The sequence below is a fragment of the Thamnophis sirtalis genome, unplaced genomic scaffold, assembly GCF_051295495.1.
Source record: "Thamnophis sirtalis isolate CommonGarterSnake01/CBP01778 unplaced genomic scaffold, rThaSir2_p1.2 scaffold_3, whole genome shotgun sequence".
Classification (NCBI taxonomy): Eukaryota; Metazoa; Chordata; class Lepidosauria; order Squamata; family Natricidae; genus Thamnophis; species Thamnophis sirtalis.
The window spans coordinates 171,515,656-171,540,715 of NW_028261383.1; the positions used below are offsets into that span (position 1 = coordinate 171,515,656).

General features: G+C 42.2%; 1 protein-coding gene across 1 annotated transcript; it reads left to right on the top strand.

Moving 5' to 3' along the window:
- The first annotated feature begins 724 nt into the window (after nt 1-724).
- PPAN (peter pan homolog) lies at nt 725-19,271 on the top strand. Its single transcript, XM_087710945.1, has 12 exons — nt 725-834; nt 2,346-2,516; nt 3,032-3,133; nt 4,308-4,358; nt 5,259-5,429; nt 7,235-7,311; nt 9,403-9,510; nt 13,104-13,227; nt 14,474-14,552; nt 16,726-16,855; nt 17,007-17,167; nt 18,776-19,271. Exons 1-12 carry the CDS (start codon nt 817-819, stop codon nt 19,198-19,200), a joined length of 1,617 nt encoding a protein of 538 aa, XP_087567071.1. The 5' UTR covers nt 725-816; the 3' UTR covers nt 19,201-19,271.
- The last annotated feature ends 5,789 nt before the right edge of the window (nt 19,272-25,060 follow it).

Consider the following 25,060-nt stretch of genomic DNA (forward strand, 5'->3'; position numbering starts at 1 on the left):
GTATAATCCCCTTCCTGAGGAATTCTGGGAGTTGAAGTCCACAGGTCTTAAAGTTGCCCAGGTTGGAGACCACTGACTTAGATGCTTGGAGTATAATCCCGAGACAGGAGAATACCAGCATGCCCATGCTTTTCCTACGATTTTATTATTTCTACCCTCCGCCATCACAGATCCACCGTTTTTCATGCTTTAGCGCTCCGTTGCGTTTCCAAGCCTTGTGCCTTGGCTGTTTATAGTTGTTTTTTTTAATGTAAAGGGATATCCAAATGTTTAACGTACCCACGATTTACTAGTACCGTAAATTAGTGGCAAAAAATATTTTGCCACTAATTTACGGTACTAGTGTCAACTTGGGTCTCCAAAGATTTAAAAGGCGCGCACACACACATGCACAAAACAAGCCACGCTTGTTTCCATTTCGCGGCAGTCTGGATTTTTTGCAATCTAATCCTGACTGCTGTAATTGACGCTGGGGGGGGAAGCACGATTGCGGGGCTAAATCATAACTTCAATCATCATCATCATCATCATCCCTTAATTTTCCACAGCGCCTTTCTCTTAACTTAGCACTATAAACAATGTTGAGACGGGAAAGGACCCCGTGGGATCTAACCGAGATTCACTTATTAAGCTACGCAAGAGACCCGCCCGGATGAATATTTTGGTAGCACACATTGCTCGGTTGGAAGTCGGAACTCCTCATCTGGGGAGGCGGAGAGGGGGGGGAAGCATTTCGGTGCACCAGAGGCCGGAAGTGAACGCATCCCGCGTGGTCGCGCCGGCGAGAGGAGCCCCGAGGAGGAGGACGCGAGTGTTATGGGGAGGCCGAGCAAAGTGAGGACCGAAGGCCGGGATGGAGGGCTCCTTGAAAGGCCTCGGGAGATGTTGACCCGAGGAGGAGGGCGCGAGTGTTATGGGGAGGCCCAGCAAAGTGAGGCCCGGAGGCGGAGAGCTCCTTGAAAGGCCTCGGGAGAGGTGGAATTTGGGGCCAAGGCCGGGTGTGGTGACGAGGGTGATGAGAGTGGAGAAGGAGGGTACCTTGAGAGGCAGTGGAGGCCGGCATGGGCGCTGCGGCCGAATGGTGAACTAGTGAAGGACGAAACAAAATCCGAAATCTTTAACAGGAGAAGCCCGGCCTGGCCTGAACAAAATAAAATAAAGGATTGATTATTGTTAATTTGAATCGAATTTTAAATGTTACTGTTAATCTTAATTGGGTTTGTTTTTTGGATACTCTAATTTTTTAAAAACTTTTGTAATATGTGTCTTTTTTTTAATTGAAAATTTTTGAGAAAAAAAAAAGCTTTTACAAAAATTTACCTCCCCTCCCCACCCGAATTCCCCCCAACCTCCCCCCCCCCCGACTTCCCAGAACAAATACAGGGTATAAATCTTTATAGCAGTTAGACTTATATACCGCTTCATGGGGCTTCCAGCCCTCTCTAAGCGGTTTACAGAGTCAGCATATCGCCCCCACAGTCTGGGTCCTCATTTCACCCACCTCGGAAGGATGGAAGGCTGAGTCAACCTTGAGCCGGTGAGATTAGAACTGCCGAACTGCAGATAACAGTCAGCTGAAGTGGCCTGCAGTACTGCACCCTAACCACTGCGCCACCTTGGCTCTTAACAAAGATGTTCTAAAATAAACTTAAAGTTAGTATCATCTGTGTCTTTTTTAATGTTGTACGCCATCCTGAGTCCTTGGGAGAAGGGCGGCATATATATCCAATAAACAAACATAAACAAACAAGCCCGATTAGCGAATGATAAAAGATTTAGAAAACTCATTATTGTTGGCCTGATGCAAGATTGTTGTGAGGCATCTATCTGTGCCCAAGAAAACTTCATGCGTGTGTCTTATTTTGTGAGAAACTAATAATTGTTCGACCTTGATTGAAATCCGTCCTGATTATAAAGTTGCTCTGCTTATTAATGTGAGGTTCTGAGATATTTTTCCACGCATATTAATAGAACCGTTTCACCTAGTATCTTTTTCCCCCTACTGGCTTGCTCTTCCTGATACCTGGGTAATTCCAAACAAAGCAAATAATACTGTAAAATTGCTTTTATGACCAGCGTGGTTTTGAAATAGTTAAAAATCTCTTGCTGCTCTGGAGTTTTTAGGGGAATATTCCATTATTGCATATATTAGATTGTTAAGAAGAGAGTGGGGAAACCATCAGCAGTTTCTGATCTTCTTTACAGCAGTTAAAAGTCCAGCTGTGGAGGCTATGAGAAAGTAACCTGCAATAAGAAAGTGGATTTGGTATGGAATGGGATATTTGTTGTGCATATCTTAAACCCTACTAGTGTTATTCTTCATCCAATTCGTTTTTCCTTTTCAGACTAAGAATCAAAAGAAGGAGCGAGCATCTGCCCAGCATCGATCTCAGGAGGAATATGGCTCCGTGCCTCACTCCTTTGTGTTTCATCGAGGTCGTATTGGTAAGAATATACAGCAACTCATCCAAGATGTTCGGCGAGTGATGGAGCCCTTTTCTGCTACCAGCCTCAAGGTGAATTATTAAATGCCATGGAAGGCTACTGTGGTTCATGGAAATAATTGCTTTACAGGCAGTGCTCGCTTAACAACCACAATTGGGACTGGAATGTCGATCGTTGACATTGGGGTCATTTTCTAAATTCTATTTGAACAGTTGAAAATATTCTTTCCAGAAGCAAATATTAATTATGTAGATTTACATGTTTATGGAAACAATCATGCTATACAAAACATTTTTACGCTTTATTCAAGTTATGATTGCATTTTATTATCAAAGCAGACTATAAAATGAGGTGGGGACAGCACTTAAAAGTGTGAGCGGCTGTAATAGAAGAAGGAAAAACAACTTGGCTAAATATTGTAACTTCACAAAGGCAACTAGGCAAACCAATCTATTGTTCAGTCCATTTTTGCAATGCTATTTACTTCTATTAATGAAGTAAAATTTAAATATATTTTATCCTAGATTTTGTCCGCAAAGCACGCCAGGCAGTGGAATGGCCCTACTCACAGTTGTGTCTTTTTTAGGTGCGGAAGAAGAATTCTTTGAAAGATTTTGTGACAATAGCTGGACCTCTGGGTGTGACTCATTTCCTGGTCTTCACAAAAAATCCCACCAGCATCAACCTTGTAAGTGACATATTGAGGAAATGTTTTGTTTTAAGAACCTATGACCCTGGTTGTCTGTGCTAACTGGTTTAATTGGGCCTCTGTTCAATTATATATATTGGAGAGGATTTGGAGCAGGTTCTGACCTGGCATATAGATTCAGTTTTCATACAATACTGTTACATCTTGTTGCCACTTAATGTGAAGAGGAGATATACCTAGAAGCTGGCCATCCCCCTGGTTGTGTGTAGCAAATCAGCCCTGTTATATCTACGTAGAAGTAAAATAGGAATTCTTCACTAATCCTCTTCTTGAATAAATCAATAAAATTTAAAGCTTCTGATAAATGAGCATGAAAAAGACCTCAGAGCTGTGGTGAAATAGTTTTGTGACAAGTATGTACACGAGGATATATGCAACAATTGGAACGTTGTTTGCTTTTTTAAAAAGGCAAATGAGAGGTGACTTGCAATAAAAAGAAATTTGAATTTATTTAATTAAACATACCCAATGCACGCTATTTTTTTTACATTTGTCCATACATAACTTATCTCTAGTGAGCGAATGATTTTGAAGCCACACGTTACATTAGCTCTTCAGTCCATTAAATTGGGATGCTGTGGCAGCCACAACTTGGAGAGCTGCTTGTAAATTCCCCTTTTCAGCATTGTCACAACTTTGAATAGTTGCTGAGTCAGCAGTTGGTGAGAGCTATTTGTAACCAAATTAATATTGGAGGAAATTATGGGGAAATATAAGCAGGAAGATTCTGCTCGTTTTTTTTCTGCTTTGGGGCTTCCTAAGACATTCAAATGGCAACAGTTGTGAAGTAGTAAAATTGTTGAACCAAACAAACATTTAAGAATCACTCTTACATTGTTTGAAGGGTCCTGCTTTTACAGCGGTTGAATGTTAAGCGTGTTTCTTCCCTGAACAATTTTTAAATTTCTTGCCCAGTGAATGATATTAATTCTGTCTGCTTATCAGGTGCAAATGATGACAATTGTCTTGCTGATTTAATTCTGTGATTCTTATTTCAAAGTAAACGCACTGATGCATCTGTGTAAAGAATTTCCATACTATTGGAAATTAAATAGAAGGAAGGTCTATAAACTATTAGGGCCTGCTTTAAGCTTCTGAATCCTGCAATATTAGTACTTGTGAGTTAAAGCTCCTTCCTGTTGATTTCTCTTAGAGACTCCTGCGCCTCCCTGGTGGACCAACACTGACCTTCAGAGTCACTCAGGTACCAGAGGGATTATATTATCTACAGTGGGATCGGCTGGGTAGATTTAGAACTGTCGCTGGTACTTGTACTTGTACTTGACGCCTCTTCAGCCATCATGGGTATAGGCGACTTCCATGGAAATTTGACGCCACTGTTTTCGGTCCTGGGCTAGGGTTGTCAGGTGGTGCAGCCAGTCGCTATTATATGATTTTCGGCTAAGATTGAATGGAATTTGTCATGGATGGAGATGTTTATGATTTTAACTGCTTGCAGTTCCTATGGATAGTATACAGGATTGCAGATTGTTCCTCAGGATGCTTGTTGTGTGCTTGGGTGCAGAGTAGTTCCTATTCTTTTCTTGCTCCTCTTCCTTGTGTAACAAAACAATTGAAATTTGAAAGCTTTGTGCATTCATATAGAATGATCTTGCATAATTTATTGTATTTATTTATTTATTAGACTTATATACCGCTTCATAGGGCTTTCAGCCCCCTCTAAGCGGTTTACAGATTTTTAGCAAATTGAGTCAGCAAATTGCCCCCACAGTCTGGGTCCTCATTTCACCCAACTTGGAAGGCTGAGTCAACCTTGAGCCGGTGAGATTTGAACCGCTGAACTGCAGATAACAGTCAGCTGAAGTGGCCTGCACTCCCGCACCCTAACCACTGCGCCACCTCGGCTCCTATTTTCTATAAGTTATTCTGGCGACTGCTGTACATTGTCATTATCTGGATTCTTAAAGATTTCACAGAGAGTAGTCCATATATTTTCAAACTCCCACTTAACTAGCATGAAGAATACCGACTTTGTGTAGTTTGTTCTAAATAAAAGCTGAGATCTGAGGCAGTCCTCGAAATAGTGACATCCCCTCTAAAAAGAATGTATGCCTCCCTTGTCTCTGTTTGTTGTTTGCCACAGTATTCACTCATCAAAGACGTCGTGTCATCTCTGAAGCGGCATCGGATGCATGAACAACAGTTTACCCATCCTCCTCTCCTAGTGCTGAACAACTTTGGCATCGAGGGCATGCACATCAAAGTCATGGCCACTATGTTCCAGAACATGTTTCCTTCCATCAATGTTCACAAAGTGAGTATATTCAGGCTTGGAGATTGGGAAGCTAATTAGATGACTCGTTTGCTGCTCAGATTCCTCTGGTCTGAATCCTGCCCTTGTGATAACTTTGCTGCCTAAAAATTGACGCGGGGTATAGAGCTAAATCTCAACAAGAAGGACCTCATCCCTCTTAACAGGCATAGAGCAGTGGTAGATGAAACCTAAATTTTGGCATAATTTTGATCCCGATGCAAATGATGATAGTGTATCTTGGATGACAGTTCTCTGTGATTTTCTTCCAAAGTAAACGCACTGATGCATCAACCCTTTTATCACCCATTTTGCTGGATGTTTGGTGTTTCTAACACTTGAGTCCTTGTTAACGTTGGAGTGCAAGTTGTATGAATGCAGAAATGGAAGAGGGTTATTTAGTTTTGAATCTCCTCCTCTTCCTCCCAAGTTGAATGTAGTTCTCCCTTTGAGTTGTACAGATATTGTTCAAATATATTATCTAGTGGTCATCTTTAACCACGGAAAGGAGAGGAGAGACATAGGATAAACCTCATTCCCACTGCTTGAATTAAATAAGATTTTAGTCAGCACAGAAATAAATGTGCTTTTTGAGAACCTGGAGTTAGAAACTATGGAGATAAGATGCTTCAGAAACATTTTCAAAAATGTTCAGTGAAGAAAATAGGGATTTTCCAGGTTTTCTTCTATCCCGTGGCACGACAAAACCGCGCTCGACTAAAGCGCGCCTGATTAAACCGCGTCGCTGATGTCATCAACAGGGCGACAACAGCGAGCGCGGAGAAAGAAGGGCGCTTTAAATAGCGCTTTGAAAGCAAGGCGATTCAACTTAAGGTAAGGGTTAGGTTTAGGGTTAGCTTTAGGGTTGGGTTAGGGTTAGGTTAAGGGTTAGGTTTAGGGTTAGGTTTAGGTTTAGGGGGGTTAGGTGTAGGTTTAGGGGTTAATTTTAGGTTTAGCGTTTACAGCGTGCTTCTGTCTCTGCGCTGTTGTCGGCCTGTTGATGACGTCAGCTACGCGGTTTCGTCGAGCGCGCTTTAGTCGAACGCGGTTTTGTGGTGGAACCTTCTATCCCCCTCCTCCCAGAAATTTTTAAATCTGATATTTGAGAATTGGATATAAGAACTCTTTGGCTTGCAAGTTTGATCATTGAGAAGTAGTTTGAGTACTGATTGTTGGCAGCTGGAAAATCTTAACCTGAGGTTGCTTTTCTTTTCTTTTTTTTTTCTTTTCTTTCTTTCTTTCTTTCTTTCTTTCTTTCTTTCTTTCTTTCTTTCTTTCTTTCTTTCTTTCTTTCTTTTTGCAGATTTTTTTCTTATTTTTTCCCTTCTACAACACCTTACAGTCATTACATCAACATTGTTATGTCATCGTACTTGTACATGTATATAATATTTCGCTTCTATATTTACACACCTTTATACACAGTTCTATATATATTTATATATAGTTTTTTAGCTTAATTAATTTTATTCTTGTTTTGCAGTCATTTGTACCAATTGTTCCAAATTCCATAATATTCCGACTCTTCTTTATCTTTTAATTTCAGTGTTAATTTGTCCACCTCTGCACAATCCAAAGTTTTTTTTTATCACTAATTCCTCCGAGGGGGGTATTATTTTGTTTCCAGCATTGGGCAAATGCTATTCTAGCTGTAGATAGCAGATGTATTAATATGTACTTAATTTTCTTTGTATATTTCCCTTTGATTATTCCCAGTAGAAAGAGGTTGCTTTTCGAGAAAGGGCTGGAGCCCTAGACTGAATCCTCAATCTCACCATGTGTGCCTTTCTTTTTTTCCTACCTATCAGGTCAGTTTAAATACCATCAAACGCTGTGTCCTGATCAATTACAATCCTGACACCCAGATAATGGAATTCCGTCACTAGTAAGTAAGTTTTAATTTCTGCTCTGTGCCACTCTTGTTTCTGATGGTTTGAAATAAACTGCACAGGGAGTCCTGATGAGAAATGCCATTGTATTCATGTTCATTAAAACTCTCACAATTCTAGGGGGCAACATGAATACGAACTCGGGGAAAAGGGGACTTTTCAGGGTCTTCAGTACTATTTGGTAAGCTGGAAGCTGAGAGGAACCTATGTGTCCTTTGTTAGTTTCAGGCTAGCTCAGGATCCATGTCCTGACTCCCTAACTTCGTTTCTCCAGGTGAATTGGATTCCTGTTCCCATCATTCTCAGCCAGCTGGAGGTAGGGGGAGATGGAAGTTATAGATCAGTGTATTGGTACAATGGAGGCAAGGCTGCTGTCCACAGTGGCTCTAATGTGACTGCAGATTCCGTTGCAGACATGAACAAGGTCCTGTCTAAATTGGATGCAGATGATGAGAGTATAGTCTGCTGATATGTCTCTGATTTTATATTTCAGTAAACGCTCTGATGTGTCCAAGCCAGTTAGAAATGGATTTTTTTTTATTGATAGCAATAGCAATATAGGAATAGCAGTAGACTTATATACCGCTTCATAGGCCTTTCAGGCCTCTCTAAGCGGTTTACAGAGAGTCAGCATATTGCCCCCAACAATCTGGGTCCTCATTTTACCCACCTCGGAAGGATGGAAGGCTGAGTCAACCCTGAGCCGGTGAGATTTGAACCGCTGACCTGCTGATCTAGCAGTAGCCTGCAGTGCTGCATTTAACCACTGCGCCACCTTGGCTCTTATAGGTGGTTGCAGTGTTTTTTCTAATGAGCTCAATAATCTCACCTCTTTTTATCATACAAACCCAGAATCCCCCTTAAAAAAACAACGAAACAAAGAAGGAAATTCATCAGAATATTTGTGTCTGAATTACTAACTAGTATCTGTCCCTTAACATTTAAGGCAGTTTACTGAACAATATAAATAGTAAGTAAATGGGAAATTAAATGCAAAACTTTATGCAAATTTTCAAGTAATCCTCTAATTAAGCTTCCTGGCAACATATTTAAGCAGTTATGGGGAAAAAAAGCAAACTCTGTAGACTATTTTACATCTGACAGAATAAGTCTCTTTCCAAGTTTGTATCATTTTGTTTGCACTTGTAAAGTACGCAATATCGATCCTGATCTTCTTAATTTTTAAATTGTTAGCATGTAATTCAAGAAGAATTGGGACCTGCAAAAACTAGGATAAAGCTATTATGTCAAAGAAAGATGTCTACCGAAATGAGAGATAACTATCCCAGATGATCTAGTCTTCTTTTTCTGAGCCTTTATTTTATACTAATATTGAGAACCACATCAGTTCGAAAACTTAAACAGTGGGGAGGTTCATTAGAGTGGGTAGAGTGCAGCACTGCAGGCTACTTCAGCTGACTGTTAGCTGCAATTCAGTGGTTCAAATCTCACTGGATCAAGGTTGACTCAGCCTTCCATCCTTCCAAGGTGGGTAAAATGAGGACCCGGATTGTTGGGGGCGATATGCTGACTCTGTAAACCACTTTACAGAGTGGCTGAAAGCCCTATGAAGCGGTATATAAGTCTAACTGCTATTGCTGTTGCTATATAGATTCTTGGGTTCTTCACTTATGGCTGGTCTTGCTTATTTCAGAGTTTGTGTATACATTGTTTCTTGTTAATATGAGAACAAGAATAGACCTTCCTGATGTGCTATGTAATCCTCACTTGTCTTGTATAATGCTGGTAATTAAACCATTAATTTAATATTGACTGCCTTTCCCAGCCTTATACACTAGATGTGTCGTAGTGTAACTCCCAGGATTTCCAGATGGCATGGTTATTAGCAATTGTAGAGCAACACGTCTAACATCTACATCAGTTTGGAGAATCTAATCATGGTTCTCAAGCTCCTTGGATAGAAGAATGGTCTTTCTCGTGCCTGATACCATGGGACTTTCCTTGGAGAGATACCAGGGCTACCTCTCCTCCTTCCGCCCCCGCCCCTCTGTGGCCCCAACACAGTTGTAGTTAAATTGTGCTTTTTTCCCCCCTGATGAAATCTGCTCCTTTCCTGTATTTTGTAGCAGCCTGAAAGTAGTGCCAGTGGGCATGAGCAAAGGGCTGAAGAAGCTCCTGCAAGAGAAATTTCCTAACATGAACCGCCTGGATGACATCAGTGAATTGTTGGTCAGGTGAGAAAGTGAAAGCTGTCTACCTGTTCCTTCCATCTAGAATTTAGCTTCCTTTTGAATCCTGGGAGGGATTCTGCAGAGGTGTGAGAAGGGGGGCGTGGTTTGAAGGCAGGGCTGAGGTTTTCATTTTACAGTACGGGTCCTCATTTGCTCAACCATTTCATTTCATTTTCATTTTCCCTTTATTTGTATGCCGCCCTTTTCCCTGGGGGGACTCAGGGCGGCTCACAGTTCAAAAAAGGGGGGGGGGGAGGACAAACAATTTCTAACATAAAGACAATACATCATTATTATTATTATTTTTTTTTAACAGAACTTTTTTATTTTTCTTTAAAAAAAAACACAAATATGTCATCATTTGTCAATCATTAAAACATTGAAGTACAATTTTTTTTTGTGTGTACCCCTCCCTCCCTCCACCCCCCCACCCCCCCTCCTCCTCCCCCCCCCCGACTTCCCAGAACCCGTACACGGTATAGAATTTTAACTAACACAGTCTAAAATCTATTGAGAAAAAAGAAATAAAGAAATTAATGACATTCTAGATTGACCTTAGCTTCTTCTTACTGAACTAACTTTAAACAATTTAGATCATTTCTAATCTTAAGCATAGGCTAACTGGAATTTCTTAGTCCCGTATTTATTTTGTATATAGTCAATCCATTTTTTCCAGTCTCGTTTATATCTCTCATTTGAATGATCTTTGAGATATGCCGATATTTTAGCCATTTCAGCTAAGTTTGTTACTTTCAATGTCCATTCTTGAATTGTAGGCAAGTCTTCCTTCTTCCAATATTGCGCCACCAACAGTCTTGCTGCAGTTATCAGGTGCAGAGTCAAATTGGTCTCTACCACTGTAAAGTCAGTACATATACCTAGTAAAAATAACTGAGGACTAAACTTTATCCTTCTTTTAAAAACATTTTGCATGACCCACCATATTTTTATCCAAAATGCTTTAACCTTTTGGCAGGTCCACCATATATGATAATATGTAGCATCGAGAGAACCACATCTCCAACATTTAGGCTGTACATTCGGATACATAGAAGCCAACTTTTTAGGATCTAAATGCCATCTATAGAACATCTTGTAAAAATTTTCTCTCAGATTTTGAGCTTGTGTAAATTTCACATTTCTTACCCAGATTCTTTCCCATGTATCCAACATTATTGGTTCCTCAATATTTTGAGCCCATTTTATCATACAATCTTTAACTAATTCTGTTTCCGAATCCATCTGTATTAATACATTATATATCCTCTTTATATGCATTAAGCTTTGATCTCTTATTTGTTTAAACAAATTATCCTCAACTTGAATAAAACCAATTTTTTGATCTATTTTCCACCTAGCCTGTAATTGCCCATACTGGAACCATGTTTGAACTACCTTCTCCTCTTTTAATACCTCTAAAGATTTTAATTGTAATACCCCCCTTTCCGAGGTAAGAAGCTGTCTGTAGGTAATTCTGTCCTGTTTTTGTGCTGTATTCATATTTTCAATTGCGTGTCTAGGAATTGCCCACATGGGTATCTTGTCATTTAATTTATATTGATATTTCTTCCAGACCCGCAATAAAGCATTTCTTAAAATATGACTTTTAAAGTTCTTATCCAATTTTTTGTTGAATAACAGGTAAGCATGCCAACCAAATACCAGATCGTGTCCCTCAATGTTCAATATTCTATCATTGGTTAAGTGAATCCAATCACTAATTACAGATAATACCACTGCATCATAATATATTTTTAAATTAGGTAGTTTCAATCCTCCTCTCTCACGTACATCTTGCATTATTTTCATCTTTACCCTCGGCTTCTTTCCTGCCCACACAAATTTGTTGATACCCTTCTGCCATTCTAAAAGGTTCGCATCTTTTTTAAGTATAGGTAACATTTGGAAGAGAAATAAAAATTTTGGTAAAATGTTCATTTTCACTGCCGCTATCCTACCCAGCAAAGATAAGTGCAATTTCTCCCATTTTTTCATCTCTGTCTGTATGCTATGCCAAAGTGGTTCATAATTATGCTTATATAATTTCCCATTTGAAGTTAAAATGTTAACTCCAAGATATTTAACTTTTTTAACTACCTCACATCCTAGCATCACTCCTAATTCTTCCTTTTGTTTAATATTCATATTTATAGCTAATATTTTGGTTTTTCCTAAGTTTATTTTAAAGCCCGACACTTGACCATATTGATTAATCATATTCATTAAAACCATACTAGATTCCTGCGGTTGTTCCAATATTATGACCAAATCATCCGCAAAAGCGCGGACTCTATATTCTTGCTGCCTAATCTTGATCCCTTTTAAACCATCCAAGCCCCGTATTTTATTCAACAATACTTCCAAAGTTATAATAAACAATAATGGGGACAAAGGACAGCCCTGTCTTGTACCTTTTCCAATTTGAAAAGAGTCTGTTAGACTTCCATTGACTATGATTTGTGCTGTTTGCTGTTGGTATATTGCTTTAATTGACTGTAGAAAATTATCTCCTATCTGCATTTTTTGCAGTATCTTCAACAGAAATTGCCAGTTAACTCGATCAAAGGCCTTCTTAGCATCCAAAAATATAAACGCAGCAGGGATCTGGTTGTTCTTTCCCAAATATTCTAATGCATTAATAATTAATCTAACATTACTTTTCATCTGTCTCCCTTGTATAAAACCTGTTTGGTCCGTATGTATCAATTGTTGAATGACCAACATTAACCTATTTGCTAATATTTTAGTAAAAATTTTATAATCTACATTCAGTAATGAAATAGGTCTATAATTTTTGGGTTGAGTAGTATCTTGTTCTTCTTTGGGTATCAAAGATATAAACGCTGTCTTCCAAGATGGAGGGACTTTACCTTCCGTTTGAATCATATTAAATAATTCTCTAAGAGGTTCTACCATTTCTAACTGTAAGTTTTTATAGTAAACCGCTGTCAAGCCATCTGTACCTGGTGCTTTCCCTAACTTTAATTGCTTAATTACCTGCAGGATTTCCCCCGAGGTTATTGTATAGATCTATTTCAAGCTATTTAGCTCTCATCAGCTAGCCATACCCTTACTGGGATTTGAACCTGGGCTATATTACATACTAGGCAGACTTCTTAGCCATTAGGCCACAGGCTCTTATCCTGACAATACATCATTATTAAAAACACAACAGTCACACAATTCGAGTGGGGTTAGAATCTTAACCCCAGGCCAGCCGGGACAGCCAGATCTTTGGGGCGGCGCCCTAAAGGACTGGAGGGTGGTGAGGGTCCGAATCTCCACGGGGAGTTCGTTCCAGAGGGTCGGAGCAGCCACCGAGAAGGCTCTCCTCCGGGTAGTTGCCAGTCTGCACTGGCTGGATGATGGAATTCGGAGGAGGCCTAATCTATGCGATCGTATCGGTCTAGTGGAGGTAATTGGCAGTAGGCGGTCTCTCAACCCCTTCCCCTCCCAACTCCAATCGGTACCATGCTAACTGAAATTGGTGGGGTTTGTAGTCTTAATAAATCCCAGAATGGGAATGATTTTGAATGTTGATGACAGTCGTGCCAGGAAGAACAAAAAATGTGTTGTTTTGTTGCCCTGACCTGCAGGGACATCAATCTCTCTGAGAGCGAAGCTGAGCAAGACGGCAGTCACAATATCACAGAGCTGCCTCAGGCCTGTGCTGGCCGTGGGAACATGAAGGCCCAGCAGAGTGCAGTCCGACTCACCGAGGTCAGTGAGGAATGGGGTGCTTGAGAGTTGGGTGAGAGCGTTAAAAGACTGGGAACGCTTTATGGACTTTTCACTGGAAATGGAAAAGAGTGAAGGGATAATAAATGGATGTGACTGAAAAAAAGACTTAAGTAAAAAAAAGGATATTTTTTTTGTAAAATCAGGGAGGAGGGATGATTAGGTTAGGTTAGGTTAAGTTTATTTATAGGCCGCCCTTTTCCCTGAGGGGACTCAGGGCGGCTTACAACTTATATAGGAAGGGGAAACATACAATGACATATAAGACAATACATAATTAAAAGAGTAAAGCAACATTCATTCAACATTTGGGCGGGGATGGATTATAATCTTTAACCCCAGGCCTGACGGGATAGCCAGGTCTTGAGGGCTGTGCGGGAGGTCTGGAGGGTGGTGAGGGTACGAATCTCCACGGGGAGATCGTTCCAAAGGGTCGGAGCTGCTACTGAAAAGGCTCTCCTCCGCGTAGTTGCCAGTCGGCACTGACTGGCAGATGGAACTCGGAGGAGGCCCAATCTATGCGATCTAATGGGTCGTGAGGAGGTAATTGGCAGGAGGCGGTCTCTCAAGTACCTAGATCCACTACCATGAAGGGCTTTGTAGGTGGTAAGTAGCACCTTGAAGCTCACCCGGAGATCAGCAGGTAGCCAGCGCAGCTCGCGGATTAGTTTAGTTTAGAAAAGAAGGTCAAAGCTGCTTAGTTTTTCTCATTCTTTATTTTCTTTCTAGATTTTGTTTTTCGCACTTTGTAATTTCCCCCCCTTTACATTAGTCTTTTACTTATGTAAAAATTCTTAATGATTGGGTGAACAAGGATAGCAATAGCAGTTAGACTTATATCCCGCTTCATAGGGCTTTCAGCCCTCTCTAAGCGGGCTGCATATTGCCCCCAACAACAATCCGGGTCCTCATTTTACCCACCTCGGAAGGATGGAAGGCTGAATCAACCCTGAGCCAGTGAGATTTGAACAGCCGAACTGCAGAACTGCAGTCAGCTGAAGTAGCCTGCAGTGCTGCATTTAACCACTGCGCCGCCTCGGCTCAGGATGTAGCATGGGGCCAGGTATAGCAGTAAACAGAGCTCTTCTGATCCTCCAGATGATCTGCTCTGATCACCTGGCTTTGGAATGCCCCACCCCTCATCCAAGAGCTGCAGCCTTTCTTCCTTGCTGCTCAAGATGCCTGAATTTGAATTTCTGTGTCGCTTGTGTGTTGTCTCTGTGCCCAGATTGGTCCTCGCATGACATTGCAGCTCATCAAGGTGGAAGAAGGACTAGGTCAAGGCAATGTACTCTACCACAGCTTCAGTAAGTATTGTGGCTCTTCTGTTGGAAGAGCAGAACCAGAGTATTGATGGTATTCACGAACACCTCTCCTATGGTGGTGTACTGTATGACTTAGAGCAGTGTTTCTCAACGTTGGCAACTTGAAGATGTCTGGGCTTCAACTCCCAGAATTCCCCAGCCAGCGAATGCTGGCTGGGGAATTCTGGGAGTTGAAGTCCAGACATCTTCAAGTTGCCAATGTTGAGAAACACTGACTTAGAGGATAATTGGAGTATAGAGTGATTAGTGCAATTACTCTTCCAGTACTGTTGCAAACATTTCTCCCTTTTTACAAGATTTTTTCAACTGGAGCAAAAGTTTTGGGGAGATCAGTGTTGTGCTTTGGAGGAACTGATGTATATCATGAACCTGTTTTTTTTGAAACCCGAGAGGACTAGCCTTGGATTTTTGCACTTTTCAAACCTGTGCGTGAGAGAGAGAACTGAACCCACTGGCTGAGAACAGCTCAGCTATCTCTTGAACCCCTGGATATAATAACCCAGGCCTCCAAAAGATCAAAAGGCCAAACTGATCCACTGCTCGATCACTTCCAACTTGGAAGAAAGTGAAAATTGAAGGGTTGTAAAGTTTTAGGCAGATCCAGTTGGGTTTGTATGTTGTGGATGTATACTATATCTTTAAGAAAATACCACTGGTCTGAGGCACAGCTAGTTTTATACAAGTACACTCATCGAATCCTAGAGTTGGACAGAGTGATTTAAGCCATCAAGCACCAACTTGCATTGCTCAGCGCAGGTATCGTGATTAAACGATCCCAGACAGATCGTTTCCAACATCTGTTTGTCTGTAGATACTGAATCTCCACTATCACCTCTCTGCCTAGATGGTTCCTCTGTTGAGCTACTCCATAAAGCAGGGGTCTCCAGCCTTGGCAATTTTAAGACTTGTGGACTTCCAAGAATTCCTCTGCCATTAAAACTTCGCTGGCTGAGGAATTCTGCGTGGGGGAGTTGAAGTCCACAAGTCTTAAAGTTGGAAACCCCTGCTATAAAGAACATTTGTTGTGTCATTTCCAGGTTGGGCAAATAAAACTCTTCCTAACACACTACAGAGTCAGTATACTATCAGTCAGTATAATGGATTAGATCAGTGGTAGTCAACCTGGTCCCTACCACCCACTAGTGGGCGTTCCAGCTTTATAGCAGTTGGACTTATATACCTCTTCATAGGGCTTTCAGCCCTCTCTAAGCGGTTTACAGAGTCAGCATATCGCCCCCACAGTCTGAGTCCTCATTTTACCCACCTTGGAAGGCTGAGTCAACCTTGAGCCAGTGAGATTAGAACCGCTGAACTGCAGATAACAGTCAGCTGAAGTGGCTGACAGTACTGCACCCTAACCACTGCGCCACCTTGGCTCTCTTTCATGGTGGGCGGTAGGGGTTTGCTGTTAACTCTGCTTCATAATTTTTTTTTAATGTCATCCAGTTTATTGTTAGTGTTCTTGACCTCTTCAGTATTGAAAATTAATGTTTTTATTTTCCATTTTTCATTTTCATACAGTCACATATATACTGTGCATAACCGGGGCCATACAACATTAAACAATAATCACAGCAATTCCTCTTGTCAACAATGCCCCCAGAAATATAAATAAAATAAGACTCAAACTCAAATAGAAACCCAATATACCTCTTCCGCTCTCCATACACCTCTTTCTTCCACCACCACCCTCCAACTTACTATCTTCCCTCCATCATTCCCCTCTACCCTACCTCCCCTCCCCCTCTACCACTAACTCTGCTTTATAAATTTTATAAAGTAAAGTTACTTCCCTACTTTATAAATCACCATTGCTGTGGAACCGGCGGGCGGTTAGAAAATTTTACTACTAACAGAGATACAAAAGTGGGCGGTAGGTGTAAAAAGGTTGACTACCCCTGGATTAGATGAATGGATGACCTACCATTGCAAGGTAGCTCCCTATCTTCTTATAAATAAATCCTGTCTTTCAGCAGTCAAAACGTTTCTGAGACTTAACTCAGTTATTGCTGTGCCTGTTGCTGCTCATCATGGCAAATGGGTTTTACCTGCCCCCCTCCCCCTTGGGTGCCTCAAGGGGGGAAGCTAACCGCCTGGCCTTAGTGGCTTTCCCTGTGCATCTTCCCATTGGTTAATGCCCCGTGCCTTCTCCCAGTTCACAAGACTGAAGAAGAGATCCGAGAGGCCCTGGCCAGGAAAGAGGAAAAGCTGCTACTCAAGGCTCAACGGCGCCAGAAGCAAGAGGCAGATGTGGCCCACAAAAAAGCACTGAAGCAGGCTCATCGGTAAGGGGGAGGGGGAAGAGGAGGCACCCAAAGCCAGCAAAGCTTCTCGTCCAGATGTTTTCCCCCAGAGCCTAAGCGGGAGCAGGGAATGTCCCTTTGGGTTGAGAAGATGGAGACTCGGGGCACTCATGGAAATTGTCCTTGGCTACAGGAAGAAGAGTCTGGCAGGGATGAAGAGCAAGATGGACCAAGCGGTGGGAGGAGACAGTGATGCCGAGGACCCCGGAATGCAGGGCCAGCAAAATGTAGACGAGCCCTCCGATGACGACGTGGAATACTACCGCCAGGAAGTTGGGGAGGAGCCGGATGAAGGTCAGTGCTTTTTAAATTGGAAGAATTTTTTTTTAATTTTTTAATTTTTTATTTCTCATATATACATTCACAATTATATAATCTCATAACTGTTGTTAATAATATGTATTTATAACAATTTTTCTCCCCTACAATTGACAATATAATTAAGATTGCTTTCTTACCATCCCATACATCCATCTTATTTTACAACAATCCTACTTCTTCTTCCTTCCCTCCTTCTTTCCCTCCTTTCTTCTCTCCTTCCTTCTCTACTTCCTTTCCTCCTTCCTTCCCCCTTCCTTCCCTCCTTTCTTCTCTCCTTCTCTCCTTCCTTTCTTCCTTCCTTCCCTCCTTCCTTCATTCCCTCCTTCCTTCCCTCCTTTCTTCCCTCCTTCCTTCCCTCCTTTCTTCTCTCCTCTCCTTCCTTCCCTCCTTCCTTCCTTCCCTTTTTCCTTCCCCCTTCCTTCCCTCCTTTCTTCTCTCCTTCTCTCCTTCCTTCCCTCCTTCCTTCCCCCTTCCTTCCCTCCTTTCTTCTCTCCTTCCCTCCTTCCTTCCCTCCTTTCTTATCTCCTTCATTCCCTCCTTCCTTCCCTCCTTTATTCTCTCCTTCTCTCCTTCCTTCCCTCCTTCCTTCCCTCCTTTCTTCTCTCCTTCCTTCCCTCCTTTCTTCTCCTTCTCTCCTTCCTTCCCTCCTTTCTTCTCTCCTTCTCTAAAATTGGAACAATTTGGAGGTGGGCATCGTTGCTCATAACCTGGATCCTGGTTCTCTAAAGTAACTTCCTGATGCATCTGTCCTGGGGAAGAAAGGGGAGTGTGTGCTTTCTCAACTCACTTGGGACTAGCCGTCATTGTTAAAGGTCTGAGCCAAGAAGAAGCAGTATTCCTTCTTTGGCAGACATTTGATCTGTCAAATGTCAAAGATCCTTTTTTGACATTTGATCCTCGTCAAGAGCTGCTGCCACGGCACTTTTAACTCTAGGTGTCTGTTCCTTTCCCTTCCCTCACGGGGCAAATACAGGTGCAGGGGAGAGAATTTGGGGAGGGCTAGATTTTCCAACAATCCCATATCAAGCTTTCCTTTTGGTTCTCATAGCTCTGGCTTTTTTCCGAAGCTGTTTTTCCTTTGTTTCTGGCTGGGCTGTGACTTCCTACTTGAAGATCCTATGATCTAAATTTTTGTTACTGCCTTAAGATCATTCTTGTTTTTTTTTTAAAAAGTGCTGAGTATAAAAATGACTCGCAGGTGCGATCCACTAGTAAAAGTAAAATGGACAGAAGCGTTAATTTGTGAGTTGGAGAGGGTGGAAAGGAGAGGGAATGTTAGATATCTTTTTAACAATGCCAGTAGGTGGCTGTGTCATTAAAACTCTATTAAATGAAAATGGTGGTATAGCGATAGTAAAATATATAAATTCTAAAATGTACAATTTAAACTGAATGAAATATATGTGCTGGTGGAAGAAGCACACGAAATATACCTGTAACCAATGGATACGCTTTCTACAAGATGTAATGGAAGATGATTTTTGTGTGTGTGTGTGTTTCCTTTTAATAAAAACAATAAAAACTTTTTTTTTAAAATGACTCTTCTTAACTGCTGCTTTTATTGGGCCCCATTCTTTCTAGATTTGTTCCCACAAAGCACAAAGAGGAAACGGAGGCTCAGCCAATCCACCACGCCCAAGAAAAAACGTAAACACATGCCTTCATTACGAGATCAGTGTCAAGAGCGTACGGGGCCCAAAACCACAATGAAACACAAGAAAACTTCGCGGCCCGGTGGTCAGAGGCAGCTACAAAGAGGCACCCCTCAACACCGCCAGGGGAAGTTGAGCCAGCAGCAGAGGAATATCAGGCAGCACAAGAAGCCACAGAATGCAAAGCAGAAGCAATCCCGGGCTGCGGGACAGCCAAAAGGGAAAAGACAGACTGGCTTTAGGCCTCCGGGATCAGGAAGGCAGGGGAAATCTAGACCGGGGCAGAAGCAGGCCTTCAAAGGCAAAAACACCTTCCGAAAAGCAAGGCATTCAAAGAAGCAGAAGTCAGCATAATGTCCTGAAACATTTTCGTAGTCTTTTGAGATGTACTGGTTGTTTTATAAAATATATACTGACTTCCATAATCTGCCTCTGCTTCTTTTTGGGTTGGACTTGTATATGCTTTGATGTTGGATTGGTTGGAAGTGCCAGAAAAAGATAGGACAGTTGATCGAAGTTTTTTTTTAACGAGGACTTGAGCCCTTTGGAAGGAGATGATATAAGGAGCAGATGGCCATTTCTTTTGAGGGTCAAAATTTCTCTACTGCAATGCAGCAGGTTTCTAAGGAAATTGTTTTTTGTTTGATAATGTAGAACAAAAGTGACAGAAATGGCTATACCAATACCGGCTGATTTTAATCGGCAGGATTCTTTCTTTTAGCAATAATGCTCTCCACTTTTAAATTCCTGGTTCTCCCACAAAGCTTTTCAAAAGATACCAAATGTATTTGGCTTCCTTGTGGGCAGCTGCAGCCCTTCAGAGGCTATAAAAAGAATAATTTGTAAAATTATTACCTTTGGCTAAACTCTTATTCATTCAAAATGTGGGGCAAGTTTGCTGAAATACATCCTGGTTGCATTCAAAGGCTCTACAACAGTGTTTCTCAACCTTGGCAACTTGAAGATGTCAGGACTTCAACTCCCAGAATTCCCCAGCCAGCATTTGAAGTCCAGACATCTTCAAGTTACCAAGGTTGAGAAACACGGTTCCACCACAAAACTGCATTCGACTAAAGCGTACTCGACGAAACCGCGCACCTGACATCATCACAGCGCGACGAAAAAAGCACGCTGTGAGCGCTAAAGCTAAAATTAACACCTAAACCTAACCCTTAACCTAACGCTAACCCTAACCCTTAACCTAACCCTAACCCTTAACCTAACTCTAAACCTAAACCTAACCCTTACCTTAACTTGAATCGGCTTGCTTTCAAAGCGCTTTTTAAAGCGCCCTTTTTTCTCCGCGGTCGCTGTTGGCGCGCTGCTGATGACGTCAGCGACGCGGTTTAATCGGGCGCGGTTTAGTCGAGTGCGGTTTTGTGCCACGGAGAAACACTGTTCTATTATTTTACTCTGTTGTTTCATTAGTGGGGAATAGGGAGGGGGAATAGTAAGGAGCAGAATGTGTTGTTGTCAAAACAAAACATTCCTTTCTAGAAGCCCAAGGTCATCTTTTGTCTCCGCACCTCTGCACCTGGCCGGAACTAGATGGGTAGAAATGCCAGCGTGGCAGACGATGATTGGACCATGTGATGGCCTAGTGGTGAAGCAAATCACCTCCCGTTGGGAAGGTTGAGAGTTCAATCCTAGATAGCGGCAGATGTTTCTCCCTCTGGGTGCAAAGAAAAAAAAAAAGTGCTGTGAACTCCACGTGGGGACAGGAAGGGCCCGGCTAGCTCAGTCGATAGAGCATGAGACTCTTAATCTCAGGGTCGTGGGTGACCATGTGATGGACTTGTGGGTGTGGAGGCAAGATGTTGAACTTTCAACTGGGTGAAAACCCCAGGAAGCTTTCAGATTCGGGTTTCCTCAGTTTGCACTAATATGTCTCTTACTGAATTGGAACTTGATGAAAGCTGTGCCTTGAATTCCGATTTAATTCTGGATGATATTTGGAACGCTGACAAAAGGAGGCAAAGATCTTAGCAATAGAAATTTTGGATTCAACTGTCATAAGTCGAGCATTACCTATGCAAAGGTTTTGGGGGGGGGATGGGGGGTATCAATGTTTACTCCTGGTGACTGACTGGACAAAGTTCCTGCAGTTTTTTAGCAAGATTTTACAAGTGATTAACAGAGTTGGAAGGGACCTTGGAGGTCTTCTAGTCCAACCCCCTGCTTAGGCAGGAAACCCTACACCACTTCAGACAAATGGTTGTCCAATATCTCCTTAAAAACTTCCTGTGTTGGAGCATTCACACGTTCTGGAGGCAAGTTGTTCCACTGGTTAATTGTTCTCACTGTCAGGAAATTTCTCCTTAGCTCTAAGTTGCTTCTCTCCTTGATTAGTTCCCACCCATTGCTTCTTGTCCTACCCTCCGGTGCTTTGAAGAATAGCTTGACTCCCTCTTCTTTGTGGCAATCCCTGAGATATTGGAAGACTGCTATCATGTCTCCCCTAGTCCTTTCCTTTAAACTAGACATACCCAGTTCCTCATATGTTTTAGCCTCCAGTCCCCTAATAATCTTTGTTGCTCTTCTCTGCACTCATTCTAGAGATTGAATTAGATTGAATTCTAGACAGTTTAAATTAGTAAATCAAGCCTTGATTAATAAAGATTGATATACCTATAGAATGCAGTTTTCTAGAACTAAATTCAAAAAAACAAATCAAACCTGCTAATACATCAAATTTATGAAAAAATACATGATGAATATTTTACTATTAGAAAAACGATCACAATTTTTGAGATTTAGAACATGTTTCAACATGTTTTAAAACAATGACTACCTTATTTAATCATTGATCAATGAAAAATAGAATAAATAAACTGAACAACATGAAACCTATCCCCTAGCAAAAAGTATTTTTAGCAACCACTTGTGAGTAAAGCAATGAGGTGTTAATTGTAAAAGAAAAATCCAGAGATTGCCATGACTCTGAATTTTGAATCTTAACAACCTTATCATAAAGATGTTTGCAAATATAGTTGCAAACCTATACAGCACACATACACAATGTGGAATTCTTTGAACTGATTATTTCATTCTGTAGACTCTAGCAAGACTAATATATTTTAAAGTTGATTAGAACGCAGGATGTGGTTAGGGTCAAAACCAACTGTTTCCATTGCTGTAACTTTTCACACCAAGTGACATATTTCTGTTTTGCCTTTTGGTCTATTCAGAAATATAAGATTGGTGGTGGAACTGGGTCCAAATAATGCATGCCTCTTTGTCAGCCCTGCAATTATATTCCTTTTAGAATTTTGGCCTGCCACACTTTCTCTTATTTCATTATGCTGTTTCATTAGTATAGTCGATGGGAGGGGGGAATAGACAGGAGTAGGATTGTGGAATGTATTATTGTTATCCTTTACAAGAAGCCAAGGTCATCTTTTGTCTCCGCACTTTTACACCTGACTGGAAGCAGCTGGGTGGAGATGCCAGCGTGGAAGAAGAAGATTGGACCATGTGATGGATTGTGGGTGTGGGGACAAGATCATGGACTTTTAACTGGGTGGAATTGTGATGTAATTTCCAGAATTGGGATTAACACAGATGTGCTAAGATGTCTGCTTTATTAAATTGGAACTTTAAGGATCGTTTTGCCTTGGACTCTGATTTAATTCTACATGATACTTGGAACGCTGACACTCTGCTTATCTCTAGTTCTTTGAGGTGGGATGAATTCGCGGATTAGATCAGCTAAAGCATCATTTCAGAATTCTATAATTTCAAATAGTATTTCAAGGGGTGGGGGGTTAAAGTCAAAAACGCCTCTCTCTGTCTTGCTTGACTAAATGCCGTAAACCCTTGGTAGCAGATGTGCAGAAGTTTTTATTCTCTACAATTGTTTTTTTTAAGAAACAACCCTGCTTTTTGTAGCTGTATTCAAAAGTGTCACATGGAATGGCATTGAAGATTTTGGAGCTAAGATCTCAGCTGCTTCTTAAATCATATTTATATTTCTCAATAGCTTCATTCTAATCTCACATCCTCTTAAATTATCCACGGAGCTTAAAATTCTGAACAGGTAGGATTTAAGAAAAACTCAACTGCAGCTGTGAGATTTTACTCCATTAGACGGTCAGTCCTACTACATCATCTGCTCCAACCCGGTGAGTCGCACTGTACAGCGGGAGGACTACCGAAGGTGGTAGGTATCGAACTACTAGAGCAGTGTTTCTCAACCTTGGCAACTTGAAGATGTCTGGACTTCAACTCCCAGAATTCCCCAGCCAGCATTCGCTGGCTGGGGAATTCTGGGAGTTGAAGTCCAGACATCTTCAAGTTGCCAAGGTTGAGAAACGCTGTACTAGAGGAATACCAAAGCAAGCTTCACATGCTATTCCACACTTTAGAATCACTCGAAGCATAGCCGTTGAGCCTAGGAAACTTACGTCTGCTCCAAAGGAACACTGTACCCCCTGCATTACTAAAGCTAGAATAGGTGTACAAATCATAAACACTCTGGTTTATCACACCCAAATGCCCAAAGACAGCAAACGCTTACATACCGACTGCATACACAACAAGACCATGTATAGTTTGTGTGTGATTGGAGGGAAATCAACCTGCTACAATCCCAATACACCATTCAAGGATCCCTCCGCCTCCTTTCTATATGCTTGCTCTTTCTTCAGCACATTGTGGTCACATGCAAAAGAGCCATAAAAGGCCTTTCCATTGTGTAACGCAGGTTCTTTTCAACTTTATTTAGGTTAGGTTTATTCGGTTTGTATGCTGCCCTATTCCCGAAAGACTCAGGGCGGCTAATAATCAGAAGGGGAAGGGGTACAAAAAGAAACAAAAAGACAAACAATTTAAAAATACAACAACAGTCATAACCGCGAAAGGGCTGGAAAATTCAACAGCCCCAGGCCTGCCGGAACAGCCAGGTCTTAGTCGCTTTGCGGATAGCCGGAAGGGTGGTAAGGGTCCGGATCTCCACGGGAAGATCATTCCAGAGGGTCAGAGCAGCCACAAAGAAGGCTCTCCCCCGGGGGGTTGCCAGCTGGCACTGGCCGGCAGATGGAATTCGGAGAAGGCCTAATCTGTGGGATCTAATAGGTCTTTGGGAGGTGACTGGCAGGAGGCGGTCTCTCAAGTACCCAGGTCTGATGCCATGTAGGGCTTTATAAGTAACGACTAGCACCTTGAAGCGTGTCTGGAGACCAATAGGCAGCCAGTGCAGCTCGCGGAGGATAGGCGTGACATAGGTGAACCGAGGTGCACCCACAATTGCTCGCGCGGCTGCATTCTGGACAAGCGGAAGTCTCTGAACACTCTTCAAGGGCAGCCCCATGTAGAGCGCGTTACAGTAGTCCAGTCTTGAGGTCACGAGGGCATGAGTGACTATTCAAAGGGCCTCCCGGTCCAGGTAGGGTCGCAATTGGTGTACCAGGCGAACCTGGGCAAAGGCTCCCCTGGTCACAGCCGACAAATGATGTTCTAAAGTCAGCTGTGGGTCCAGGAGGACTCCCAAATTGCGAACCCTCTCTGAGGGGCATATAATTTCACCCCCCAGACTGAGAGATGGAATAGGTAGCCAATCTTTGGGAGGGAACATCAATAGCACTCAGTCTTGTCGGGATTGAGTGCAAGCTTGTTCGTTTCCATCCAGACCCTGACAGCATCCAGGCACTGGCACATCACTTCTACCGCTTCACTGAGTTGGCATGGGGTGGACAGATACAGCTGTGTATCGTCCGCATATTTGTGGTATTTAATCCCGTGCTGGTGCATGATCTCACCCAGTGGCTTCATGTAGATGTTAAATAGGAGGGGGACAGGACCGAACCCTGTGGCACCCCATAATTGAGGGGCCTAGGAGTTGACCTCTGCCCTCTGACCAACACCGACTGTGACCTGTCCAAGAGGTAAGAGGAGAACCACCGAAGGACAGTGCCTCCCACTCCCACCTCCTGCAACCATCGCAGAAGGATACCATGGTCGATGGTATCGAAGGCCGCTGAGAGGTCAAGGAGCACTAGGATAGAGGAGTGACCCCTATCCCTGGCTCTCCAGAGATCATCGATCAGCACGACCAAAGCAGTTTCCGTGCTGTAGCCAGGCCTGAACCCCGACTGAAAGGGATCCAGATTTCATCCAAGGACCGCCGGAGTTGAAAGGCTACCACTTTCTCAACAACCTTCCCCACAAAGGGGAGGTTGGAGACTGGATGATAGTTACTCAAGATGGCTGGGTCCAG

Excerpts from the sequence above, each read along its gene's own strand:
- PPAN (XM_087710945.1), top strand. Across the intron at positions 2,517-3,031 it reads TTTCTGCTACCAGCCTCAAG|GTGCGGAAGAAGAATTCTTT; the intron begins GTGAATTATTAA and ends TGTCTTTTTTAG. Across the intron at positions 7,312-9,402 it reads ATAATGGAATTCCGTCACTA|CAGCCTGAAAGTAGTGCCAG; the intron begins GTAAGTAAGTTT and ends TGTATTTTGTAG.